Source organism: Vespula pensylvanica, chromosome 19, assembly GCF_014466175.1.
Source record: "Vespula pensylvanica isolate Volc-1 chromosome 19, ASM1446617v1, whole genome shotgun sequence".
NCBI lineage: Eukaryota > Metazoa > Arthropoda > Insecta > Hymenoptera > Vespidae > Vespula > Vespula pensylvanica.
This window is the reverse complement of record NC_057703.1, coordinates 1,009,819-1,037,587: the sequence shown is the minus strand read 5'-3', so window position 1 is coordinate 1,037,587 and position 27,769 is coordinate 1,009,819. Positions and strand designations below refer to the sequence as shown.

Here is a 27,769-nt window from a genome sequence, read left to right as displayed (position 1 = left end):
TGAAAGTGTAAAATATATGGCACGATGTAGTAATTCTTGTAATAAACTTGTAAATATGTATAAAATATATGTCATAACAATATGTTATATAATTATATGGAATGGTTTCCATTAAAAGTCGTGCTAAAAATTCAAACAAATAAACACAATATTACACCTGTAAAAAAGTAAAAAAACATTTAAAATATAACAATTATCATTAATAAATAACAACACATATACAAAAAGTAGTAAACATTAAAACTTAATAAGAGAGACAATTAAAGTTAATATATATAAATTATCTTTCAAACTCAAAGATTATTCATTGAAATTAAATTATAAATAATAATATTTCTGTGCTATAATATCAATATTCAAAAGTATAAAATATCAAATTATAAAAAGTGTGTTAAGAAATTTCAACATGTTCATTCAACTTTTATGCAATACTACGTTAAGTAAATTAAAAAGAAAGCTTTGTATTTAATAAAAGAATGATAAATATACGACTTGCTTTCGATGTCGTAATTTATGAATGTTTGATCTTAAAATGATTAGAAAATGCTCTTGAAAGATATTATGATCCAGGATTGTATTAATAAACGAATTTGTAGTGAATTTTGAAAAAAATGGATTTTTTTTGCGTGACGTTATATCGAATGAAGAAATTGTTTTATCATAATCAAAAATCAATGATACTAATTTGGCCTTCTAATCATAATCATCTAGCAGAAACATTTTCGAATCTTTGATCTCGTCTTACTCGTTAGAATTCAGCTATTTCTCATGTCAATCTTTGCAGAATGAAATGCAACCGACATATATATATATATATATATATTAAATACTTAAAGTATATAAAATATAGACGTGTTACACTGTCACATGTTACTTATAAAAATGATTATTACTTAATTATTTGTTTAATAAAAGGCCGAATTAGCGTTGCTGTTGCGACAAGATGATTTGGGATTAATGGATTTATATCATAGTAAACGATGTCAAAAAATATCAATGTCATTGATTTGTGAATTGCGTTATATCCTCGGATCACGCGAGGTTCGATGGATGATGAACTGTTGGAAGCCTGAGAGAAACATTTTTTATGTGGTTAGTCTGTCAGTTTTGTTTTAATGAAAAGAATGATCGATCCCTCTTGTTTACGTAATTAATTACCCCAAGTGTTATACGATAAGTGATAACAAGCATGGATAATGGATGGACGTCAAGGATATTTAACAAAAAAGAAAAAAAAAAGATACATAAATAAATAAAAAATATTTCGCCATAAAACATAATATAAAACGATAAATGTTTACATATTTATAAATATATATATATTCGAATGATTTTGTTTTTTTCATTCAATTATAAATTAATAATTTCGACGAGTTCCATGCAAATTTCACTAAATTGATTTTAATTGTTATATACGTAGTATATATCATGATAGATATCTAGATTTTAATTCTAAGATTAGAATATGTTAAAACGTGTGATATACGTATATCGTGAGACCCATGCTAGGGAAAATAAATACATGCCATCGAGTATCGTGTCGATGATGGCCACGATATATAGATCGAGGTCCACGATGATGAGTCGATCTATGTGCATGTGTGTGTGTATATATATATCAATGATGGCAACCGGGACTTTTGGAAAGCAGAAAAGTGCAACAATCCTTAACCTCTAGCACAAGCTATATATTAGGTTGTTACAATATTAAGAGAGAAAAAAATAAAAGAAAAAAAAAAGAAAAATAAAAGAGATGGATAGCATCAAAAGCTCTCTGACTTACCCTCGCTTCTGCGGTGAGTATATAACCACGTTCCATGGCCTTCACGAAGTCGATACTCTTTCCCTCTGGATCTTCAAAAAACCTGCCCGCCACACTATCTACCTTCCCACTATTTACAGCTTCCAACAAACTTACGATATTACCACTAATAGGATCTTTGATCACTGTTGTCGACGGATCTATCAAACCCCCCTCTATTGCACTTGCTAAAGTCAAGCGTTTTCTTTCTAATACCGAAGTTATTAAGAATGGATCATGATAACTACCAGTTGTTGGATTATACAGACCAAACTCGAGAGCTTCGATGAACGAAAAGCCTTGTTTGGGAGTCATAACTAAACCAATTTCTACGGCCTTGGACAAGGTATATAATTTAGACGTATCTGTATCTAAGACATTGCCCTTCTCCGGATCCATCATCCCTTTCCTGAAAGCTTCTGGCAATCTAACTAATTTTTTCTTTTGAGCATCTTTTATCAATGCCGAATCCGGATCAATGATACCAAGAGTGACGGCTTCTTTCAAAGTTATTTGTTCATTGCTACTTGGGTCCGTTACTTTTCCAGTTTCGAAGGAAAGATGTCCTTTCTCTAGAGTTTCTTCAAATGACAACGGTGGTAACAGGAAAACAGTATTTTCACCGAAACGTATGCATCTGCTCGATAATTTTCCAACTTGTGGTTCGATCGTTCCTTTTTCCGAAGGATCGATGATTCTTTCATCAAGGGCTTTTTTCAAAACTATGAACCTTCCATTTCTTGGGTCTCTAACGACTGACACATTCGGATTAATAAACTCATATTTGATAGCTTCTTCGACCGTACACTCTCTCGTATTACTTTCTTTAGGAGATGCTTTTTGTTCTTCCAAAGAAGATCTTTGTGGTTGAAGAGTCAATGGTTTTTCTACGGTCACTAATAATCCACGTTCGAAGGCAACGTCTATGTTGTAAGATCGTTTGGTTTTAGGATCGAGCACTCTGCCTCTGGGTACGTCTATCGTTCCATCATCGATACCAACTTGTAGAGATTTTATTTGTCCCGTAGTAGCATCCTTTAACGCAGTTGTGTCAGGATCAATTAATTCGGCCGAAAGGGCTTGGACTAAATCGTAAAATTCATTAACTGTGGGTTTCGCAAATTTGCCGCTGTCACCGCGATAAAGACCACATTTCACTGCTTCTTCTATCGAAAGCGGAGTTTTTGATGTTACTATGAAACCTTTTTTTCTGGCCTCTTGTAAATTCATTACCTTGTCGATTTCAGAGATATTGTATGTACCACGAATATCGTCGATAATTCCATCAGAAATTGCCTCGGCCAAAAGAACATATTTGTTGGATTTAGTATTCTTTACGATCGAAGTAAGCGGATCGATCATTTCTATTTGAATTGCTTCGGCCAATGTAAGCTTTTTATTATTTAATGGATGTATGAATTTCCCTGACGATGAATCGTACATATCCATCAATATTGCTTCGTATAAACCAAATCCCATGCTTTCGATGTCGACGATAAGACCATGTTGTAATGCAAGAGATAAAGTGACTGTACAATTAGCACCAGGTTCTTTGAACATGCCGGAACGTCTGTCTATTACACCAGCACGACAAGTTTCGGCAAGCGACAAAAGTCTTTCCGATCTTTTATCCCAATAACAAGGTAAGGTAGGTCCAATGATACATTTTCTCATGGCTTCGTGAAGGGTTACAGCTCTGTTAGTGCCAGGATCAATGATTTTTCCACTCTTATCGTCGTATAATCCTTGATGAACAGCTCGTTGCAAAGACACAGCCGCTTTATTGTCTATGATCAAACCGGATTCGTAAGCATCACGTAAAGACATTTCAACGTTGCCTTTGTTGAGATCTTTAACACGTCCAGTATTTCCATCAACGTAGCCTAATTCTATTGCTTCCATCAATGGCATTGTTTTTAAGAACGGTGACCTAACATCTTTTACTGTTACCGAATCTGCATCTATCAGATGTTTTTGTATAGCTTCCAATATTGTTAAATAAGTACCAGTCTGAGGATCCAAAAATGTATTGGTTTTATCATCCAATATACCTTTTGAGATTGCTTCACTGAAGCTCATTGGTCTACGTGTTTCCAACAGAAGACCACGTTCCAAAGCTTCGTGAAAATCTAAACGTCGTCCCTTTTCGGTAGCTACTGTTCCAGTTTTTGGATCAACTATAAGTTTTTCTATAGCTTCGGTGAACGTGATCACATCACCGCTATCATGTCGAACGATAGCTGTGGTCGTATCAATGACACCTTTTTTAATAGCTCGATCAGTTGGTAACTTTTCTTGTGTGTCTGGAATAATGAAGTGACCAGTTTTTGGATCGTAAAAACCTTTGAATATAGCTTCTGGTAAAGATATTTTTCGTTTTGCTGGAACTACCAGGCCACGATCCAATGCGTCCGTTAAAGAAAGTGGTACACCTGTGGAAGGATCAATAGCTGTTCCACTTTTTGGATTGATAAGCCCACGTTTGATAGCATCACCAAGAGATATAATATCGTTGTTTCGTGGATCTTTGATCGATGGACTATCTTGATTAATTATACCTTTAGCAATGGCTTCTTCTAACGCATAACTTTCTCCATCGATAGTGAAGGTACCTGTTTTAGGATCATAAGTCTGATGAGCCAGAGCTTCTTGCAACGTCCAAGGTTTGGTCGTACTTAACAAGTAACCCTTTTCAAACGCAATGTCCAATGTCATGGAATGAGGATAATTTAGTAAACCACATTGTAAATCTAATAATAATGTTTCTGCTGCCTCTTTAACCGACACAACTTTATCACGTCTGTCGTCCTTTATCATAGTTGTTCTGTCGTCAATATAGCCAATAGTTAAAGCTTCTTTTATTGTCATTTCTGCACCGTTCACAGGATTAAGGACAAGACCAGTTTTAGGAGAGTAATATTCTTGTGCTATAACATCTATTAACGAAGGCACGAATGGTGTCGTTATGATCAAGCCTCTGTTTAATGCTGTATCCAAAGGAAGAAGTTCACCAGCTTTCGTATCTTGTAAACGTCCCATTTTTGAGTTTAATAGATTTATAGTTAGTGCATCGTCGAGAGAAACGAAAGAGCCAGCTTTGGTATCCTGGCATTCGGTGATGAAAGCATCGATTATACCTCTTCGAACACTTTCTTCAACGTCTACGAATTGTTTAGTCAAAGGATCTTGTATCTTTCCTGTATTAGGTTCGTATATGCCATTGTTTATTGCAGCTTCCAAAGAAATTGGTTTTCGAGCACGTGGTACTATCATACCCTTTAAGAAAGCAACTTTGATATCAATTTCTGTCCTTGTTTCAACGTTGATAATGACCCCTTTATGCAGATCTATCACACCAGATTCTAATGCTTCGGATAGAGGTAATATTTCATCGCTAATTGGATTTCTTATAGCTAAGGAATCAGCATCGATCAATCCAACTTCGACTGCTTCGGACAAAGATAATGGTTCTCCAGATTTCGGATCATGAATTTGTGCGTTAATAGGATCGCAAACGCCTGCTTCTACTGCTTCTTGTAAGCTTAAAGTTAAAGGTTCCTTTTCGACACTGCTAGGTCTTTGTTCAATCCATCCCAATTTGACCGCCTCGAAGAATGGTATTTTCTTACCACTTTTAGGATCTACCATGTAACCCACATTTCTATCTACCAGTGGTCTATCGATTGCTTCTCGAAGAGTAACATATTTATCCGATTTCTTTGAAAGATCTTTAACCCATACGTTATCAGGATCAAAGATTTGTAAGTCGAGAACGAATTCATTGAATGAAATAATATTATCTGTTGTAGGATCAACGAATCTTTCGTTTTCCATATTATATAGACCTCGATCAGCTAGATCACGTGGTGATAAATCCTTCGATACGACTATTTGCGATAACTTTTCGTCAGATTTTTCGTCTGCATCTTCTAAATCTTCTCTTTCCCGTTGATCTAGATCTTCTATTTCAATTGTATCAGGTATTTTTGTTCTTTGAGGTTCTTCCATCGGTGCTGTTGATTTTTCATTGGCGATAAATGAATCGCATACTTCTTTTTCTTCTTTCTGTAAAATTTCCTTTGCACTAGCCTTTGGTATAGACAGAAGTTTGGACTCTTGATCCAATGGAATTCCTTCCACTTCATCAGGTAATTTTTTACTTTCAGATTCAATCGTTTTATCGATTTTACTTTGTGTTACTGGAGAAACTGAAACGGGTTCTACTACATCGACTTTACTTTGTGTTACCGGAGAAACCGAGATGGGTTCTACTACATCGACTTTACTTTGTGTTACTGTAGAAATTGAAGTAGGTTCTACTGTATCGACTTTGCTTTGTGTTACTGCAGAAATTGAGGTAGATTCTACTGCCGAGGTAGACTCTACAGGTGAACTAGGTTTTTTAGTTTGTCTTGTTTGAATCGCATCGACTACAGCTTTCCCAGCTAAAACGGGTGCAGCGACGACCGCTAAAAGTCCGAGTTTCGCAGCTTTAGCAATACTCATTGAGCTTTCTCCATCTTTTTGTTTTATTTTACCGGTTTGAGGATCGAGCAGACCTTTTTCTAGAGCTTCTTTTGTTGTTATAGTTTCTGCTGTTTTTACATCGTACAGAACGGAATCTGGCTCGATCAAGCCAACTTCTATCGCTTCGGTTAAATTGTATGATTTTTTCGATTCAGGATCGGTAAAAGATTCGGTCTTATCATCATAAATTTGTTCTATAGCTTCCAAGATGGTCAGACTGTTTTGTGTAGTTGGTACTGAAGTATTGGATTCATTTGTCTGGTTCGAGGTATCAAGAATACCGACTTCTACTGCCTTTGAAATTGGCATAATAGCACCTGTGTTAGGATCAGTATAAGTTCCTGCATTCATATCCACCAAACCCTTTTCTACAGCATCGCTGAAAGTAATCCTGATATCCTTGGTTGTAAACTCTTCTTTCTTCTCAGATTCATCTTTAATGATTCCCTGATCACGTGCCTCTTCGATCGTGAGAGTATCACCAGTTTCAAGATTTTGTACTTGTGTTGCATTTAACAAAACGTATCCTGGCAAAAGTTCTATAGTTTTCGTGGTAATCGTATGATAAGATGTCACTGTTTCGGTAATCGTACTGATGCGTTCATCTTTTTCTGGTGTTTTTATAATCAGAAGACCAGATTCTACAGCTTCTACGATTGGTATGGATGTACCGGTTGTAGGATGAACAAACGCACCTTTTTCTTTATCTATAAGACCGGATTCGAGAGCTTCCGTTATTTTAATACTATCTTGTGCAACTGGATAAGGCAGAGTCATTATAAAATCAGTTGCTATAGCATCTTTTAAAGATACATTTTCACCTGTGATAGGATGTCTAATTTCATTTTTGGATGGATCGATTAAGCCACGCTTCAAGGCAACTGGGAAAGTCATACCAGCTGGTGGCAATTCAAAAGATTTAGTCCTTTCACGATTTTCAAATACATTTTCCTCTACAGCTTTAACTAAATTAACGCTACCACCTTCGAATTTAACTAATGATCTATCGGCATCGATTACATCATTTGCGATGGCATTTTCTAAAGTATCTAATTGTCCGTTCGGTTGAATTATTTTCGATAATGGATCGACTATGCCACAAACTATGGCTTCGTTTAAAGTAAGATGATCACCTGTTTCTGGATGAACAATCTTGCCTTCTTGAGGATCTAACAGACCTTGTTTGTACAATCCTGGAATAGAAAGACTCTTTGCTAAGGGGACAAGTAAATCTGCATTCTCTGGATCTAAGATCCCACGATCGAGAGCTTCCTTTATGGACAAAACATCACCTCTTTGTGGATCTAGGATTTTGCCGCTATCGGCATCGATCCTATTACTTTCAATAGCTTCGGACAATGTCATTTTCTTTTCCGCATTTCCAGAGATCTCAGTTTCAATAACGTGTACCGTTTTTTCATCGATTAGACCACTTTCCATAGCTTCGCTAGCTTTAACGATTCTCTTCTTCATTTTTTGAAGCACGATCGGTTTAGCTTCTCTTTCAGGACTTTGCGAAAATGATTTAGCTTTACCAATCGTTACTGTATACTTTGGTTCCGTAGTTACTCTTGCTCTTGCTTTAGCTACCAATGACGCTGTATCGGTACTATCCTCTTCAGGTGTAAATGATTTCGTAATAACCGTATCCTTTATTTCTACGTTTTCACCATTTTCTTGCCTCGATGGTTCAACATCACTCGACGATACGCTTTCATTCGCTTTAAAATCAGATACTGAAACGTCTGTACTTGTTCGTAAATCTTCTAGTAAAGTTTCTGTTACGGTAATCGCTGGGGATGATTTAACATTCGATGTTTCTTCTGGTGGGACAAGACCACGTTCTATAGCAACTTCTCGAGGTATTTTTTCTCCTGTCGTAGGATCTTTGATCATAGCTTTTTTAACAGCTTCAACAGCAGCTGCTGCTGCCACCAAAGGAGCACCAACGACAGCTACCAAGCCAAATTTCGTTGCATCGAGCAAAGATAATTTTCTATCATCGTCGACTTTGTATTCGCCAGTCTTTGAATCGAGTATACCACGTTCCACTGCTTCAGACATTGCAATGTTTTTACCTGTTGATGGATCGCGAACTAGTACATCTTTAGATTGCAAAGTACCATCGTTGACAGCTTTTAAAAGGTCGGCAGATGTGCCGTTATCGGTCGAGATAACTAATGCCGTCGCAGGGTCATAAATCAAACCTCGCGAAACTTGTACAGGATCTAGTATGGACGACTCGTCTGTTACTTTGATCTCAGTGTCCTTCGTTGGATCATCAACGTGTGTTAATTCTACTTTATCAGGCTTGCCAGAAACCTTGGTGATTTGTAAAAGTCTTTGATTTGTTGCATCGGAATCGGATGATCTATATTGAAGTATTACCAATTGCCTTTCTATTGCCTCTTTCATAGATATTTTTTGTGGGTAAGTATAGTGTCCCGTGGAATCCAAAATATTTTTTTCTAAACTTCTCATTAACGACACTTTCCTTCCATTATTCGGATCAATCACAGCTCCAGAATTTGGATTAATGATTTGTAATTTTATACATTCCTCGAATGATACTAATCTATCAGTACCTGGTATAATAAATAGGCCAGTTGCTGGATCGAATAATTTCTGATTAATAGCATCCGCGAGTGTCCAACCATCGGTAGGCAATTCGAATACTCGTTTTTCTGTTAAAGTACGTTCACTTTCTATAAACGAACTAACTTCTGATTTATGATTCCTAGTAGTTGTCACTGAAATTTGCGTCTCAATTTTCGTTTCATTCGAATCCTTATTAGTCGAGAATGAATTCGAATCGACCATCGCTTTCTGTTCTTCTCTATGCTGCGAAGGACTCTTCGATCTGGATCGCGATCTATCGATATTGTCTGGTGAAGATGGTGGACTAGTTCTTATTGGAGATATCGTACCATTTTTAATAGTAGATTGGATCGATGACGAAGGTATGAAGGTCGTTGAAACGACTGAAGGTTTAGTTGCAGATTGTGTTAACTTGTCTTCGCTTGGTGGAACAATTTCTTTAGTTATAATAGTCGTAGTCGTTCCAATCGCCATTGGTTGTGATTCCTCTCTTTCATCAGAACTATCAACGTTACCAACGTTTGTGACTAGGGTAGTTTCAAACGTGACTTGTTTAGATGGGAAATGTACTTTCCCAGCAGGTGTTTCTTCCATTCGTTTACCAAGTAAACCCTCTTCTATAGCTTGATGAACGCTCATCATTTTTCCGCTGTCAGGATCGGTAAAGATTTTGTTAGTTTGATCGATCAATCCATGTTTAATAGCTTCCGCGTAAGTGATTTTACAATCTCGATTGACTACTTCTCCTGTCTCCAATACGGTTACATATCTTTTCACAGTTTTGGTAACTGTTTGGGTCGTTACAGCGATATTTAGCAGACTCGTAAGCAATGCAGCTCCGTCTGGTGTGATCAATCCACGTTTAATGGCATCTTCCAAAGGAACAATTCTTTTAGTTCGCGGATCCAACAGTTGACCCGATTTTGGATCGACTAATTCCAATAAAACAGCTTCTAACACACTGACTTCACGACCCTCCTCCGTAATTCCAATACCGCAATTAAGCATCTCCGATACCGTAGACCTAACAAAGCCTTGTTCTTCGGCTACGTCCAAGGGAACTGTCTTTCCAGTTTTCAAATCGACTATATAAGAACCTCCTGATTTTGGACTGATCAAACCTTTCAAAAGAGCAGAGTTCAAGCTGATGTATTCTCCAGAAACGGGGTCTTTAAACCCATCGATATCAAAAATAGTCTTCTGTGATATTGACATGACCAAGCCCTTATCTACTGCCTCCTGTATACTCAATTCCTCGTCTTTTAAAGTATCTTTGAACGTACCTTCTGGTTTAACAACACCTTTGGACAATGCATCGGACAAAGTAATCGGTTCTCCGGCTTTCGTATCAGTTATAGATTTGAGATTTTCCGAATCTAAGACACTCCTCGATATGGCTTCCAATACCGTTAATTTTTTCCGATGCGCTGGACTGGCTATCCTGCCAGTTTCATCGATTATTTCCAAATCGCAACAATCCTTGAGTGTCATCGGTTTAACGATAAGTTGCCTTCGACGTGCTTCCTTCAAGGATAATCTCTCCATTGATAAACCGTGCATATACCTACCGCTCTTTGGATTCAATATACCTTGCTGTATCGATTCAGCTACCGTCAACTTGATATCGTTACGTGCATCGACCACTTCCTTGACGTCAGGATCAATAACACCTTTTTCTATAGCCTCGTTCAATAGATAATATTCCCCAGTAACTCTATCAAGAATACGACCCGACCTATCGTCCACAAGACCTTGGGATATCGCGTCGGAAAGCGCAAGAGCGTTCTTTTTAACTTTAACCGTGACATCGAGTTTCGTTAAATAACCCCTAGAGTATGCCTCCTCGATGGAGATTCTTTCACCGTTGGCCGTAACAACTTGACCCGTTATTGGATCCAACAAACCCTCGCTCATCGCATCGGCAACGCTAACACCCGAGAAACTGGTCGTTACCTTAACTCTATCATCCCCTCTCTCGGCATCAAAGAGCTCCTGCTGAATAGCCTCGAGTAGTGAGATTTGTCGACCGTCCTCCGTTACCCCACAAGGTCCCAATAAGTGATTCGCCAGATTTCCATCGATCAGATTCATTCGCGCAGCTTCCTCGATCGTCACGCTTGTTTTCGCGTCACTCGAGGTTGCTATTCTACCGTTTCTAACATCAAGGATCCTAAGTCTTATAGCTTCGCCAACCGTTAGTACCTTGCCAGTACTTGGATGAACGATACCCCTAGCATCTATCACGTTGTCCGTACTGATACCCTCCTCAGCCCTGTGTATCCTCTTAAGACTCCTAATTTCGCTAAATTGCATGCTGCTTCGAGCGTCGGTAGTCGAATCCGTCGTCGTTGTTGACGTCTCGGTAACGCCACTGATTCGAGGAGAATAACCAACATCTTGTTGCCCCTCTGTTCTTGCTCGTTTCAATGGCGAGGATTCACGACTTGTACTACGACGAACGGAATCGCTACTCACGCTGGTCTCCGTTGATTCGTGTCTTTCTGTGATGTACCTGTTGGGAAATCAATCGAAAGCAATTTCGTGAGATCTCTCGATCAAAGATTCTTCTACTATTTTGTTTCTTTCTTTTTTTAATCTTTTCTTTATCTTTCTTTTTTTTTCCACAAATTACTCACTGCGATTGAGTGTAATGTGTCGTTGTTGAGGTATAACGTTCTTCGCTAGTTGTACTCTCGTAGATGTTAAATTCCGTGCGGAATGTCCGCAGAGGTCGTTGCTCTTGAAGAGCACGCTAAAACATAAGTCGAATATATTAATTTCGATACAAATGTCATGGCATTTTATTTCAAATTTTTTATAAAAGGACGAAGCAAACAGATTGATAAATTTTCTAGGTATATGGGCTAATTTTCAACTCCTTCAAAACGTTAGGAACGAATAGATAAAAAGAACGAAAGAGTGAGGGAGGAAGAGAGAGAGAGAGAAAGAGAGAGATAGGGAGGAAAGGAGGGGCAGAGGGGTGAGAGAAGTTGTCAATTTTCGCCGATTGCTGGGCGATGCTAAACGCTGGACGAGATCATATTTTTAGAGCACGTTCAGCTTCCGTTGCAGCTGGGGCTCGCTCACAGCTTACGTTAACGCCTCGTTTAAAGTATACTTTTTTCTTTTCTTTATCGGCTAAAGTCACGAAACATGTTCTATCTTTGTCGAAATTTAGGGAGACGCGTAATTCTCGAGTGATAACTTTTATGCTAAACTCAAAGTGAAGTGAAATAATGTGTGTTAGAGTAGAGCAGAGTAGTCCGAGGCTCGAAATAATTTTTACGATCGAAAAAAATGCGAGGGAAGAGCACGAGAACAATGAGAGAAAGAGAGAAAGAAAGAACAATCAGTCGACCTCGATGGCCTAATATTTTACAACATATTTTACTTTACAATGTACAAGAAGATAAACAAAAGCAAAAAAAAAGAACAGAGAGAAGGGAAAAGGAAAAAAAGAGAGGGAGAGAGAGAAAGAGAAATATATTGGATATATAGCCATAAGTTGTGAGTCCACGTCTAAGAAAAGAAAATGACGGCATCGTTAGTTTTTTTACGACGTAACAAATTACGCTAATCTTTGAATATTAAATTCCCCCAACAGATCGACATTGCTTCCAAAGAAATTGCATAACTAGATTTATGACGTCAGATCGGCCAGTCTCTCAATAACTTGAGAGTGAAATCGTATGATTGCGACACATTTCTGTTTACGCGTGTGTACTTCAAAACTTCTATTCCTAGATCGATTCGAGATCTCACTCGCCTCGAAACTTTTGAAACAGAATGTCTATCACGATCTGTCTCTAATCACGTTTTTCCCTTTTTATTACCTTGGTAATAATTTTTCTTTTCGCGAGTACCATGATTGACAACGATCACTCGCATAATAATCCAATAAATTGTATCTTTTTTTTTTTATTATACCGAGTCCACGTAAAAATAAATCTACATGTTTTGTCCTTTCAAGTCAACTAAGTCACTTTTTTAAGTATTACAGACTTCAACAGAACGTATCTCGATAATTAAACTCGAAGGATCTTGACCTCGTTCTATAAATTATTTCCAACGAATGTGTTAATGAATATTTCATAGATTGTTGACTACTAGTCTCGCAATTGTAATAATATCAAATTAAAAGATCTCATTCCTTCCCCGGCCGGTGAACGTCACGCAACACCACGTTAACGCGACGAGCTCGCCCGGGATACTGATACTAAAATCGCTTAGACTCGTGCCAAAAGCTTAACATCGTTTCGGACGAACTAATACGTTTTATACGCGCCATTTTTAAATACAACAACCTCTTTCTTTCTTTCTTGTTTTCTTTTTTTTTTTTATGTATCTCCCTTCCGATGATACGAAGATGAATGAATACTGTTCCGCTATTGGTCCATATTCCGATTCTGTAATATCTACGGACTGCAATACGATACTATGCTTAAAAATATAGTTATAGATAGATAGATAGGACACGTGACTTCATTCGTCTCTGATCGATTTCATTTCATTCAAACACAACTACGTTTACTATCGCTTAAAAAAAGAATGAGAGTGAGAGTGAGTGAAAGAGAGAAAGAGAGAGAGAGAGAGAGAGAGAGAGAGAGAGAGAGAGAGAGAGAGAGAGAGAGAGAGAAAGAGAGAGAGAAACAGAGAGGGAGAGACAGATAGATATTATTTTAAATTTTGTGATGAAGATTTTCTTCATCTTCTTGCCTCCTTCCCAATGTTATTTTTATAAGACTCTAAAGACTATACTTAAGTAAGATGACTCACTGGAACTCGACAAAATGTTACTGAACTCTTGCAACATATTCAATTTATTTTACGCAATATAGAAATTTTTATCGTAATGAAGTTGAATAATAGAAAAATCTCAAAATTGTGTAAGAGAAAGGTATTGTTAACTTAGATCATTCTCTCGATGACATCACGATCACTTAAATAATTCAAACGTATGCTCGACTGAATCACGATAAGGAGTTGAGTGTTGCTATCTAATCTGAGTAATTGTATGTATCTTTATAGAAAGTATAGCAAGATATTGCGATTAAAAATGTTATATTTTCGTTTATTAACACTGACGTTGTAATTGAATCCAAAGATCTTTAGTATAAGTCTAATAAATGTTAACAAAAAAAAAAAAAGAAAACCAAAAAAAATAAAAAAACAAGAAAGAAGATAAATAAATAAATAAATAAACAAAATAAATCCTCATCATACTGACGAATATAAAGTTCCTATAAGAATCACTTAAAAAAAATTGATACCGATTTTTCACAAAGGAAAATATCACCACGAGAACAGAAACAAAAGGAAAATAGGAAAACAAAATAAAAAAAAAAAATCCAAAAAATACGATCCAAGATTTAACTTGCACCTTTCGAATGATCTTAACACCGGTCATCCTGTCAAAAATGTCACACAACAGTCAATGCGTAACACCTTATATCATAATCACGAGTTGATAGCTGATCAAAACAAATAAATCGAATAAAAGCGAAAGTAAAATTGATCGAAAAATATTTGAGAGAGATCTCTTTTTAGAGAGTTCCGTTCGATTTAACAGACGACGAGACTGTGAATAAGAGTTTAGTTCTCCTGGCTCGAAAGACGTAAGCAGGTGGAATGACAAGGCGTGCAAAGGCCGAGTCATTATCGCTCTGCTACTGCTCGCGCCGCCACACGATCCAATGCAGCCTGAAAACTAACAGAACGCGATGTCCTCGCGCATTTATCGATCCAATATGGAAGCCGGTAGAAACGATCGTTTCTAACGAAGCCTGCGCTAACTTATTGACGCTATTCACTTGGATATCAAAAACATAATAGAATAAATATATGACAATTGATAATAATATTCCAAATATGATCGGATCAAAACTCGTAGGTAGGATAAAATATATGAAATACAATGGCGGTCCAAGGATATCCAGTCCCAATCAGGTAATGGAGACTAATTCGATATTAAATCATTATAAAATTAAAGGTCATTAATATTAACTCACCTGCAAAGAGATATCTTCGGGATACAGCAAGGCCAACTGCCTAACTCGTTCTTGCAGTAGACTCAACAGGGTAGTATATTTTCTATTTAGTGTGTCAAGGTCACGTGCTACTCCATCCACCGTAGTTACCGGTTCTCTACGTGGTCTCTTCACCGATGCATCCAACGATGGGCAGACTTCTTCCAGCTGTTCTTTGAATGCTCTGAGCCTTTGTCCATAGATCTATGGGGTTCGGTTAGTCCGTTACGGTTAGTGAATTAGATCATTTGGATCCACTACCGTTAGCCAAAAGCGAAGGTAAAGAAACGCATTTAATATGGTATTCGCTTCTTTCCTTTTCTATATAGAATCGACGACGACCCAATGTGATGCCGTTGTGTAAGTATTCGTTGCGTTAACGTTACGTTATTAATATAGCTTCTCAAGAATGATTTTTATTTTATTTTATTTTATTTTTTTTTTTTTTTTAATATCTTGTCTTGAGTGTTAGACAATTATTGCCGGTTTGGTAAATTGCGTTGATGTAAATTGCTATGTTATAAGAACTTCCCTGTCATTTTCTTCATCGTTACATTTCGGGAATAAAAAAAAGAAAAAAATATCAAGGTTAATCGAATAAGATCGATCGAGAGTTTTAATTATACCACACTGGGTCATTCGTAATAAATACGGAATTTTAGCGAATTAGACCCGCAAGCTTTGGTTGCTTAAAAAAAAAAAATTCAAAATTATGCGGAAGCCAATCGATCAGAATGCGCTGCTTACTCAACTCTACTATCTATATATATTTCTTGTATATTATGTTTGTGATTAGAAAATGGGCTGAGTACAATTACTTTGCCCATAATGAATTAGAAAATTTCAGTGAGTTAATCGATCTTTTGTTTTACGTATTTCTTGATAATACAGTAAAAGCAGCGATTTTTAGTAACAGCGATTTGACAAAAATCACATTCGAGTACGAATCTCTAAAGAGAACATCAATTGTATATAAATTACTTTTCTAAATCTAAGTTCGTGGCGGCTTATTCCTTAAATTGCTGAAAGTTGTTACGTTTTTCGTAACTTCACATGTAATATAATACATATAAAATAAATATACGATGCTGGAAAGTCATTAATGTTCGTGTATAAGTACGTGTACGTGTGTGTACGTAATGTGTTTGTGTAAAATCTAAATCTCACTCACACACTGCATTCATACCATTTGCTAAAGCTAATTATTGAAAAAAAAAATAAATAAATAAAAAGAAATCCAATTGCTACGGTATAAACCTTATCATCTTACCTTGCCTTCGCGAATTAATCTGCCACCAGTAACGTTGACTGCTTCGATTGCTGGAGCACGATCCACAACTCTGTTTAACAAATTCTGCACGAAAATTTGAAGGACGAGTTATGAGTTATTATCGTTGTTTTCATTTCAATGAGTAATAATAACGTAAATCTCACGTTCGCAAATAAATGAATAAAGATTAAGAGAAAAAAGAAAAAAGAAAAAAAATAAGAAGAAAGAAAAGATAAAAGAATTTTGTCTACCTTAGCATTCTCCAATTCGAGTTTTCCATAGCATTCGTCGATGAAATCAACCTCGTTTTGATAGGAATTATGATACTGTTGTGCGAGACTATAAGCAGCTTCCGCACTACGTAATCTGTCAACGAGCTGACCACAAACATTAGTCCACCTAGCGTTCAATCTGTTGACCTCGGAATCCAATCTATCCATATCCCCATGCGGTCCATGATGATTATGTCTTGATTTTTCAACGAGACGTCTGGCGTTGTGGGCGTCGTCATTCAATTGATCAATGGATGATTGTTGCTGAGCAATGGCATTTTGAAGGATCATGAGATCCTCGAGAACATTTTGAAGGCCCTTAACGTCGGACGGTAATTCACCGAACGAAGCCAATTTTATTTCAAATTCGGATATAACCGTGGTATTTTCTTCAAGACTAGAAAGTACGATTTCTACGCATTTCAAGCGTTCTATGTAAAGATTGCTAAGATTCCAAAGATGATTCCATTTGGTCATTACGCTATCGAGTTTATTTCTCATAGCTGGCGTCTTCAAAGTGATACCACGGAAGGTCTGTTGTACTTGATCGACTTCCGGTGCCAATTGTTGCAAGTTTTGTTCGTAATCTTTGTGTTCTAATACCAAATGCTCGAGACTATCAAGATCTCTTGGTAGAGGAGCCGCAATACGTGCGTTTATGATACGTTCAGCTTCATCGAGTGCTTGCTGAAGCGACGACACTTGTTCGTTGAATATTCGACCAGCGTTTTTAGATTCCTCCTCGGCTTTGGCACGTTTCTCGAAGTCGTCGAAGAGCCTGTTAACATCAGCCATCTCACGTTTCAATCTTCTCAACTGTGGATCAGCTGGATCGCCTTCGCTAAGTAATTTATCTGCATCCTCGTTCAAAGCTTTTCTAATAGCAGTACGTTGATCTTGTCCCATAGCCAAGAACTGAGGTAAGTCCCAGCCTTTGACCACCTTGATGGTAGCAAAAATCATATTCTGTCTGAGTCTGAGTTGTTTGCGTTGCCACAAAGACACGCTCCTATCGTATTGTCGTCTTGATCGTTCAGCAGCATCCAATGCATCTTTATCTGGTGGATGAAGTGAAAAACAGACACCTGGTACAGGTGATTCGACACCTTGCGAATTCTTCACACGCCATTTAACTCTACCAGAGTTGTCATAAAGAGTACATTGTTCTCCTTTCTCGATTGACATCTGTCGAATGAAGATCGTTACGGAGAATAAATATTTTTACATTTTAATTGGTTAATATTAGAAATACCTACATTCACTTGCTTGTAGTTGCAAACGCAAGTAACTTGCAATGGTCTCGTTACTGGTTGTCTTCTTTGTTTCATCGGCACAACGTCTTTAGCCTGTTCGACCAATCTCTGAACGTGCTCACCATAATTATTAAGTTCTTCTCTAAGTTCTTGCATACCCTTTAACAATCGTTCACCTTCGTCTAGAGAGAAATCAGATTGAGAATAAATCGTGTTAAGCGTTTCGTCTATCTTCGAAATCCATTGTTCGGCCTGTTGAATATCCTTGAAAAATTGCTGACTGTGAGCAGAGTGTTTCAGATGAACTTCGAGACAGAGAGTGAGCTGAAGGAGCCAAGCCCATTGACTCTGCATCGCTGACATATAGGCCTCGATCGTTTTTGCCGCAGGATGATGCTGTAGAACCAATGCTTCTCCTCTATCTTGTACAGCAGAAAATTGTATTTCTCGTTTCTCCAAATCGCTCATCAGGGACTATATTAAAAAATGTTAATAATTATGTAGAAAAAAACCAAAAGAGAAAAAAACAAATTTTCGTAATAAATATTATAAAACTGATATTAGAAAATGAAATGAATTTTTTAATCGTGTATTAGTAAAAGATTTACCTCAATTCCAGATCCATATGTACGCTTGTAAAATATAGAATATAACGTGAGAAGATTTTTTATATTAGCAACATTAAAAAAAAATCAATGTGTGTATGTGTTGTGAATATATGTGCAATTTAATAATACTTCGACTGACCTCGTAATACTGTTCGATGCTTTGAACGTTAAGGTTCTTATCGCTCCAATCTCTTGTCACCTCGGTCTCTTCTTTAGCATTAAGCCACACAAGTTCTCCAGTTGCAGATTGTATAAAATCTTGTAAAGTATCCAAATCGGAAAGTCTCTTGTTCGATAGTGCCAAAAGTTCAGAATAAAGTTTCTGTAAAGTGCTGAGATGCTGACTATACAAAGTCAATTCCTCCCCGTGGAAATTATTTTTAGCTTGAACACACTTATCTACTTTCGAACGGAACTGATCGATATTTTTATGTTCCTTCTGATGAACGTCGAATTCGTTTTGAACGCTTTGCAAATCCGAGCCGTAATCAGCTTCTTGGATTTGTTTTAATTTGGCCTTGCACCAGTCGATGCAGTCGTGTAATGAACGGAAATGTGGATTGGTGTCTACCAATCTCGTTTCGTGAACTGTCGTTCGATGCTTCGTGACAACTCGTTCTTCTACTGGGAAGGACACCGCGGAAAGTGGTTGTACCAAACGTTTGTGCAGGAGAGAACGTAATGCTACCCAACGTTGATGTAATTTCTGCACCCTATTTAAGAAAAAGAAAAAAAAAGAACAGCCTGTAAACTATCCATCACATTTTTTACATTCAATGCGTGTATTAAATATCATCAATAAGAATAAATTCTAGATTCCTGACGATCTCTCTGCAATTGAAATGTTATGAAAGAAATTTGTCAGAAAAAATTTCAATACGAAAGAAAAGTTCATTGACCTCTTGTGAAGTTCAGCAGCTTGACTGTATCTGCCTTCGGTGAGTGTGTGTACATCGGTAAAAATATTCTGTATTTGAATTTCGGTATTGCGAATGTCCTGTTCCAGCAGGTCCACCGCATGTTTAGCTTCTAAAGGATGAAGGCGGTCGAGACGTCGAGCCTCGTCTTCCACGCGTCTTTCCAATTCTTCCAGACGATTATCAGTCGACTTCATCTCACGGTGAACTTTCTCGGCAAGCCGCTGAAGTCGTTCGAGTCTAAACATAAACATTTAAGGAGTGAGAAAATGTATATATGTGTGTATACATGTACACCAATCCGTGAAAGCATCTCTCGTGACTCGATGCATTTCGTGACTTCATTGTAAGATTATCCTTTCGTACATCGTAACAAACGAGAGAATGCATACCAAATAGGTTTCACGATTGGATCTTTTTTTTTTTTTAAAGAAGTACTTTCTAATCGTGAATTCGATAATTAATTAATCGAATTTAAATGTACTATTAATAAACGAATATACCTCATTTAATTCGTTTATTTTATTTAGAATTAAATACCTACTTTAAATAGGTATTAAATATCTTAAAAAAGATCTGATTAAATGTAACAGAATAAAATACCATAATCACGTATCTATTCTAAATAAAAAAACAGATTGAATGGTACTATATTTGTTAACTATTTTTGCTTTCTTTCAAGCACATAAACTAACCGTTTGATTTCATCAATAATAGCCTGTTCTCTTTCTTGATGTAACATTATCAATCTGCTCCAATTCTTTTCAATCACATCGATGTGCAATTCTGGTTCCATATCGACCTCGCCAACAGCTTCAAAATATTTCTGCAAATCTCTAAAGATATAAGACAATCTTTGCTTGTCCCTGTATCTTGGCGGTACTTCCTCGTTTTTGAATTTAGAGCTATCAGCTGCGAGTTTCTTCATTTCGATCAAAGTTGGTGGGAAGGATCTATCCTGTACTAGAGTCATCTTCTCACGTATCCAAAGATGTAGAGAGCTAGCAAGTTCACGATACTCGGCGGAACGTCTTTGGGCTTCGGTATCATAAAGGGGATGAATCGGAGGTGGCTCGGGGAACACGTCGTAGAGCGAAGAGATGTACGTTATCAAAGACTTCTCGTCCGGTTCTGGTGTATCCACATCTGTAACAACAATTCCATATTTATTATTTAAACGAATTACTCTGATATGAATATTAAGAAATATTTTAATTCACGTTCGTCATTTTTTAATTACTTTTTAACAATTAAATATAAATACAATTAGACGTTCGTGTTATTGTTTTGAAAGTGTTATAAACAAGAAAATAATAATTTTAATTATATATTATATTTAATTATATATTAATCGTTTACAATCATTTACCCCTATTCAAATCTGCTTTTACATGAACGAATCATCAACTCTATCAACATATATCAATTGATCTCTATAGCGGTATTCTCGTGAACAATGGATACCCCATCTACGTGCGTCAAGACTAACGTACACGTACGCACATAGAGACTTAGAGCAGGGACGACCATAATTATTTATACGAGGAGTCAGTGCTACGATCGGTCACGGTGCTCGGCTTCAACCGGAAACGACGGCGAGTACCGTGACCAAAAAGAAAGGCGACTGTGGCCGGATTTGTGCTTGGTTATTGGGTCTACGTGCACCTTGCTGATGCAGATACAAATTGAAGAAAAAAAAGAAAAAGAAAAGAAAACAAACAAAACCAGAAAAAGAAAGAAAAGAAATAGGAAAAACTATTTCTTTTCTCACTTTCAATCTTACAGCTGATTCCGATTTATAAATTTATATGTGGAAAAAAAAATCGTCGAAAAGAGAGAGAAAGTAAGTTGTTTGATCGGCCAATGACAAGTCTGTCTAATAAGAGAATCCATCGAACACGTGCTTTCTCCTTCGAGTCAACGACCAAACGAGATAGAATTGAGAGAAAGGATAGACGACAAATCCGACTAAAGTGAGCTAAAAAGTAAAATGGAAAAAAGACAGACAGAGAGAGAGAGAAGAAAAAGACAGACAGAAGGGATTTATGAGGGACGGGATTACCTTCTGGATCGAGAAGCCTCGTAACGCCGTACTCGCGCTCAGCGACGTGGAAGACCCGATCGAGCCGTTCTCGAGGTTGACTTGCACGAGCACCTCTCCAATCGACGAGGTCTGGACGGTTTCTATGGAGAAGTGCGCTAAACGCTAAACCATCTCTCCAGGAACAAGTAAAATCTGTCACACGGACACCAGGATAACGAGCTGTTGAACGTCTTGCCCATCTTAGCAAAGCTTCTCGAGCTGTTACATTTGGTTCTTGACCTACTACAATGTCTGATATCTGTAACAAAAAATAATACGATAAACATATTAACATTTCTTTTTTCACTTATTTCTTTGTAATTCTTTTTTATTTTCTTTCCTTTTTTTTTTATTTTTTTATGACTTCATAAATTTTTATTTGCCGAAGAAATTAGATCGATACGGTCAAATAATAAGCAACAACTTTATGATGTTTTTTAATTCTCAAATGTTTTTTATCATAGATAATTCAACAGTGTTACTCTTTGTGCGATACAAATTTAAATATTACATAAACTAATCATTCCCTGTGTCTAACTACATACACGATACACTCGTTGATAGTTCAATCAAAATTATTCATAACTTTTCATTCTGTAACTTAAGTTGATACGATTAAGAAACAAGAAGCGACAACTTTATGATACTTGATTCCTAACTATTTTTGATCACAGATAACTCAAAAATGTTACTTTGTAGATAGTAGTAACTTGAATAGTATAAAGATTAATCATTCCCTAGTCTAAACTAAAAATACCTTTCTTATCTATTCTAAGTTCGTAGACCAGAACGTGCATTCAACGAGAGAAATATCTTCGGAGAAAATAGACCATGGTATTTAAGGAGAACGATAAAACTTTAGCAGACGAGGGTGGTTTGGTATTTGTTCTTTTTCGAAAAAAGAAAAAAGAAAAGAAAAAAAGAACGGGAGGAGAAAGAAGAGATGTGTAGGAGAGATAGAAAACAATGAGATTTCTCTCTACTTTGCCTTTCACGTTTATTATTCCTAACTTAGCAGATGTTCTCGATCGAGTTATCGTTTGATGACGGTGCACCGAACTCGAACTCGAACTCGATTGGGTTCGTCGACTCTTTCTCTTTCCTTCGAGCTATCTTGTATTCGTTAAATGTCAAGTCGCGACTCTGTGAAGCTTCCTTATGCTTCATGTTTTACACCATGATTCAAATAGATGATGATTCAATAATAACATCAGATGATCGATATCATTCTGTATTTTCTTTGACTCATTAATAACCTATGTGTATGTATATAAGTATATATATATATGCATGCAAAACAATATATATGAGATTTGACATAATAAATAATACTATCAGCTGATCGAAATTATTTTCCATGTTCCTTGATTCATATTAATTGCTTATACATATATTTGCATTGTCGGCTGATCAAATAATTTTTTATACTTTTTATCATCTATTATACTAATAATCATTTGTGTATGTTTGTGTGTATGTGGATTAAAGTTAGAAAGATAATTAGCAGCAATACATACATGCTCGTGAAATTACCGCAACATTAGTCGTCGGCAACTTTGATCTGTTACATAAGGTATTGCTACCATTACCTGCCGTCGTGTAACTCGACTAGAAAATAGATAAGATCTATTCGAATGATGCTGCGCATAATATGAATCTCATAGAGAATGCACACCATGTTCGACCCGAACGAGTCGAGATAATGCTTTTTGCATTTGTGCGAAGAGTTATTTAACGCTATACACAGAATAAATCCATTGTCTAAATGACTTATGTTTGTGTAGAGAAAAAGAGAATCAAGTGGAATCAATACTGATCCTTAGACGTATATATAGCGATCTTAAAGATGAGATGTGACGTGTTACATGAGTAAGATTCGATATCTATATATCAAATGATAATCGTCAACTTGATTCGATAGCAATTACATAATTATTTATTTTTTTACGATTTGACATTTTTATCGATATTACCTTAATGATAGAACAAAGTTTTCTAAATAATTTCTACATAATGTCAATAATTTTTTAATATAAAATAAAATGTTATTTTCCGAAGCTTCTTAGACTTTTCCTGAAATTTCTTAAATATAATATTTCTTTATCTATTTTATAATCCGTCCTAGATCGATCCTTAAATCTTCTGATAATTCTTATCGATCAGATACAATAATGTGCATCGATACTTTCAGAAACTAGATATTTCATAGATAATAATTGTCTGGAGTTTTCAACGTTCGTAAGGTTCTCGATTTCTTACCCTAACAGTCTTCGCTTTTGGAGAAGCATGTCGAGTCAAGGTCGCGGACGAGGAAGAATCCTTGAGATATTTTTGAGAGCCATACTTGGTTTGGTCCTCGGTAACACTCTTTTCTTCCCCACGAGTCAACGTCGTTGTCTTGCGAACTATTCGCGTCACGATGCGTTTAGTGCCATTCTCGCCGCGTCTCGAGGTCTTCGTCGACTCGATCGACGAGCCTAATTTGATATTATACGAATTTTCGAAGCTATAAAGTGTTCGTCTCTCACACCAAATATGATTCGCTCAAGGTAAAGAAAAAAAAAAAAAATTATATGCTCGAAAGATCGACTGAGAAGTCCAAAGAAAAAGAGAAAAAAATATTTCAAAAGTCTAAATAACAAAAACAAGTCTTACCACAAGAGATTCCAATTAAATCGTTAATATATATATATGTGTGTGTGTGCGTGTGTGTATATGTGCGCGCGTAATTTTTTTCTTTTTTCATGCGATTAATTCGTCATTTATTTTTCTTCGAATCTTTGCATCGATCGTCAGAACGAATTTACAATTTCGACGTGGATGACATTGATAAAAACTAATGAATGTGTATCGGAATACTATGTTGATTCAAAGTCATCCAACATTCCAGAAGATATCACCATATTTATTATATAGATCACGATCAACATAAAACAGGCGGATCGTGGGTGGTATATCACCATTCTCGATAATCGAAGGACATTGCCAAGAGGCTAGATGCGACGTTACTTTAACCATCCAACAATTTCCGCTCGCCTACGTTATACATTTTTAATCGATTTCCTTCGGGCTACGAATCCTTATTAAGCTTGGATCATCTGCGAGAACTAACTAAACGAAGATCAAGGCTAATCATTTTTATCATTCGTGTTCATCATTATTCAAATAAGATGAATAATTAATTATGTTTGCCATCGAATTAATAATAGAATTTTAACGAAATAGTAGTTAAAATATGAATAAATTATTTCGAGCTAAAAGAAATAATAAATATTATTATTTAATTTATTTTAGAACGATCACGTATATGTATAAGATGATAAAGCATATAATGATCGTTTTAAAATAAATTAAAAAAAAAAAAAAAAAAAAAAAGAAAGAAAAAAATGTATATATATAATACGTATTATTTAATATTTGACTTAAAAAATGAGTTAAGTCTCTCAGTCCCTATCTTTCGAGCTAAACTTGAGCGAATCCAACGAATCATTGAACAAGCCTACCTAAGACCTCTGTGGAAAGACGTCTTTTAGTATAGATCGCTTGTAGATCATCGCCAGAAGGACTTTCAGTACGACTGGAGGAAATAACGTTAGCACGATCGTCATCTTCGTGAGTACCCTGTACGAATAATCGACCACTTTTGCTAAATCGATATATCGACATTGTTCTATTCTTTTTTTTTTCAAATTCACTTTCGTTTCACTTCATATACATGTACATATATGTATATATATATATACACACATATATAGCGAAAAAACTGGCATTCCAAAGCCTTCTATTTATCTCTTTTTCCTTTGGGGAAAAAATTCACGACACTCGTTTAACAATCATATATATAGTCAACGTTTGTTTTTTTTTGCTTTTCACAACGTTAATTAGAACGAATGAAGAGAGAAACGAGTTTTCGAGGTTCACCAAACAAAATTCCTCTCGTTCTTCTTCTATTACTACTTCTTCTTCTTCTTCTTCTTCTCCTCCGTGCAACACAACCGGAAGATCGCAAAGCTGAACGAAAGAAGAAGTTCGATTTTACGTGTCGAACGGGACATCAGAAGAAAAAGAAAGGGGATAGATAGATAGATAGATAGATAGATAGATAGATAGATAGATAGAGAGAGAGAGAGAGAGAGAGGGAGAGAGAGAGAGAGAGAAAGAGAGAGGAGGAAAACGTTGTTGGATCGTGCGTTCACGTTCAGCAGGATACCAGGGCATCGAGAGAACGGCGATGTACACCAATGAAAGCGGTACTTCCTTGTGGTTAATGTTCGAGTTAACGTTCTAACTATCCTTCGTAGTTACACCGGCATACTAGCAAAATAAATTCTTTCCAATCATAACGAACGGTCTTTAAAGTTCTTTTAATAAACATTTAATTTCACAAATTAACCCTTCAAAGGATCTCCAATTACCCAATCAACGACATATTATTACTTGATAAACAATAATGGCATTTAAGGTTCTTATTAAATTTTTTTCAACAAAAAAAAAAAAAAGAAGAGATTATCGTAATATAATTATCTACAAAAAAAAAATGATCTGTCAAAATAAATCATCTGTCAATAATTTTATTGCTATTAGTTTTTGAAGCGATAGCAGTGCCTGATACTTTTAATCTGTTTCGATATAAAAAATAAACAATTAATCGAATTTAGAATATTAAAAGAAAGAAAAAAATAGAAAAGAAAAGGAAAAAAAGACAGAAAAAAATCAGCCAAAGTAATTGCAAGTTAAAGAATCGGTTACACGTGCCAGACACTTGCGGTTGACGACTCGTTCTATACCATTTCGAATATACTACACAGCGCACATACCGCCTACTTCGAAGATACCACGGTGACGTAGAACACGCATTTACGTCGGAAATAATCGCGAGTAGGTCGGTGAAATAAGCTACATAGATGGGCTCCGACACTAAGGTGTCTCACGTCAAGGAGAATTCAATCATAGAGAAAGAAAAATAATTGTCTGTATATTCTGACGTCATGACACGCGCACCTCTCGCATTGAAACGAATAAAACTGACATTAAACAACAATCTCGTTATTTAAAAACGGCTTAATGTCATTACTCGAAAGAATCAAGAGCGATATCGATGAACAACATTTTTTCAAGATTCACACTGTCGCTTTCTTCATTTTTTAATAATGTAATCTCTGACAGAACAACGATCGACGTGGACACGTTGTCACTTTTTATTAAGTTCAATTTTACGTACGAAAAGTTTTATCATGAACGACGAAATCAATAAACTTAAACGTAGAAATTTTATCAAATCGAAATCGACGCTTTCGAAGAAGATTGAATATCGAAACTTATAAGTTCGAGAAAAAAGTTCTTTTTTTGTTTCCGTTATTTTTCTATAAATTAACTAACGATTTAATAATAACAAGGAAGTAATGCCTGAAGTATTTCAACGTGAACGCAATCCAAACGACGATCACTCCAACGAGATAAGGAGAAACAAGAAGAAAAGAGATAGAGATACCGGTGGCACAAGAATAGAAAAGAAACAACAGAACGAATAGCAATGCACGACGCACCGACCGCCACTGTGCTGCGTCCTTTCGAGCGCAGGAGAGTAGGTTCGCGATACGGGCAGGTGAGAGAAGCGCCTATACCCCCACTATAACTCATTCTACTCACGGACTACTCAAGCGCCTGCGCGTTACGATGCCGATCTCTTCCCTACCAACTTCTCTTTAAAAGTTGAACACCCACGCAACTTGAGTGCCATCTTTCTTTTATTTTTATTACAATTTTATTCATTTTTTTACCGTTCTCTTTCAATCTCTTTAAATTGATGCCAATGCGTTAGCATATGTTTAATTTTATAACATAATCGAAAATACGGAATGCAAGTATATATGAGTTTTATGATGATGATGATGATGATGATGATGAGATCAAATAATATGGGATTTTTTTCTATGAACACAATAGTCACTTTTGTTCTTACGAATGGCCTTATCCATGAGCAAAATTCTTTACCAAGGACGTTAAATAATGACCTAACTCGTTAATTACTTCATACCTTGAAAATATTTATGGGAATTCAAAAGCCAAGGTTGATCGGAGAAGAAGAGAAGAGGAAGTCAAAGTGGTTGTAGAATAATAAAAAAGAATAATAATATTTTAATATTTTAAATATTTTAGAATTAGAAAGTTTGAGAAAGATGGGAAGACGTTGGAGCAAACGAAAGCAGGTGACCGGATGATTGATATTCAGATAATGTTATGCTAGAGAAAGAAAGAGAAAGAGAGAGAGAGAGCGAGAGATCAAAGAGAGAAAAACTTACGTTAGTAACATTGATAGATTTATAATATACAGTTATACGTTAAGAGAAAATCGGTCAGATTTAATTGTGCATCTCCAAGTGATCGTTTCATGCTCGGCGAACTGACTTTCTG

General features: G+C 36.3%; 1 protein-coding gene across 48 annotated transcripts in view; it reads right to left on the bottom strand.

Moving 5' to 3' along the window:
* Positions 1–27,769, bottom strand: part of LOC122635759 (microtubule-actin cross-linking factor 1) — a 110,845-nt gene that overhangs the window by 25,847 nt on the left and 57,229 nt on the right. For 32 of the 48 annotated variants that reach the window (XR_006328740.1, XR_006328741.1, XM_043826364.1 and 29 more), the window contains 11 exons: positions 21,335–21,614; positions 19,968–20,418; positions 19,255–19,512; positions 18,495–19,068; positions 18,356–18,379; positions 17,751–18,221; positions 16,474–17,679; positions 16,223–16,306; positions 14,935–15,156; positions 11,563–11,678; positions 1,784–11,438 (listed from right to left, as the gene is read on the bottom strand). Coding sequence is in view for 46 of the 48 variants with exons in the window: in XM_043826364.1 (XP_043682299.1) it covers positions 1,784–11,438; positions 11,563–11,678; positions 14,935–15,156; positions 16,223–16,306; positions 16,474–17,679; positions 17,751–18,221; positions 18,356–18,379; positions 18,495–19,068; positions 19,255–19,512; positions 19,968–20,418; positions 21,335–21,614 (13,341 nt within the window). In the remaining 2 variants the exon portion in view is untranslated. Of the gene's footprint in view, positions 1–1,783; positions 11,439–11,562; positions 11,679–12,759; positions 13,507–14,306; positions 14,865–14,934; positions 15,157–16,222; positions 16,307–16,473; positions 17,680–17,750; positions 18,222–18,355; positions 18,380–18,494; positions 19,069–19,254; positions 19,513–19,967; positions 20,419–21,334; positions 21,615–23,614; positions 23,833–24,858; positions 25,395–26,846; positions 26,949–27,769 lie in introns of those variants that run through there. The other 16 variants (XM_043826373.1, XM_043826388.1, XM_043826369.1 and 13 more) reach the window with 7 other exon arrangements.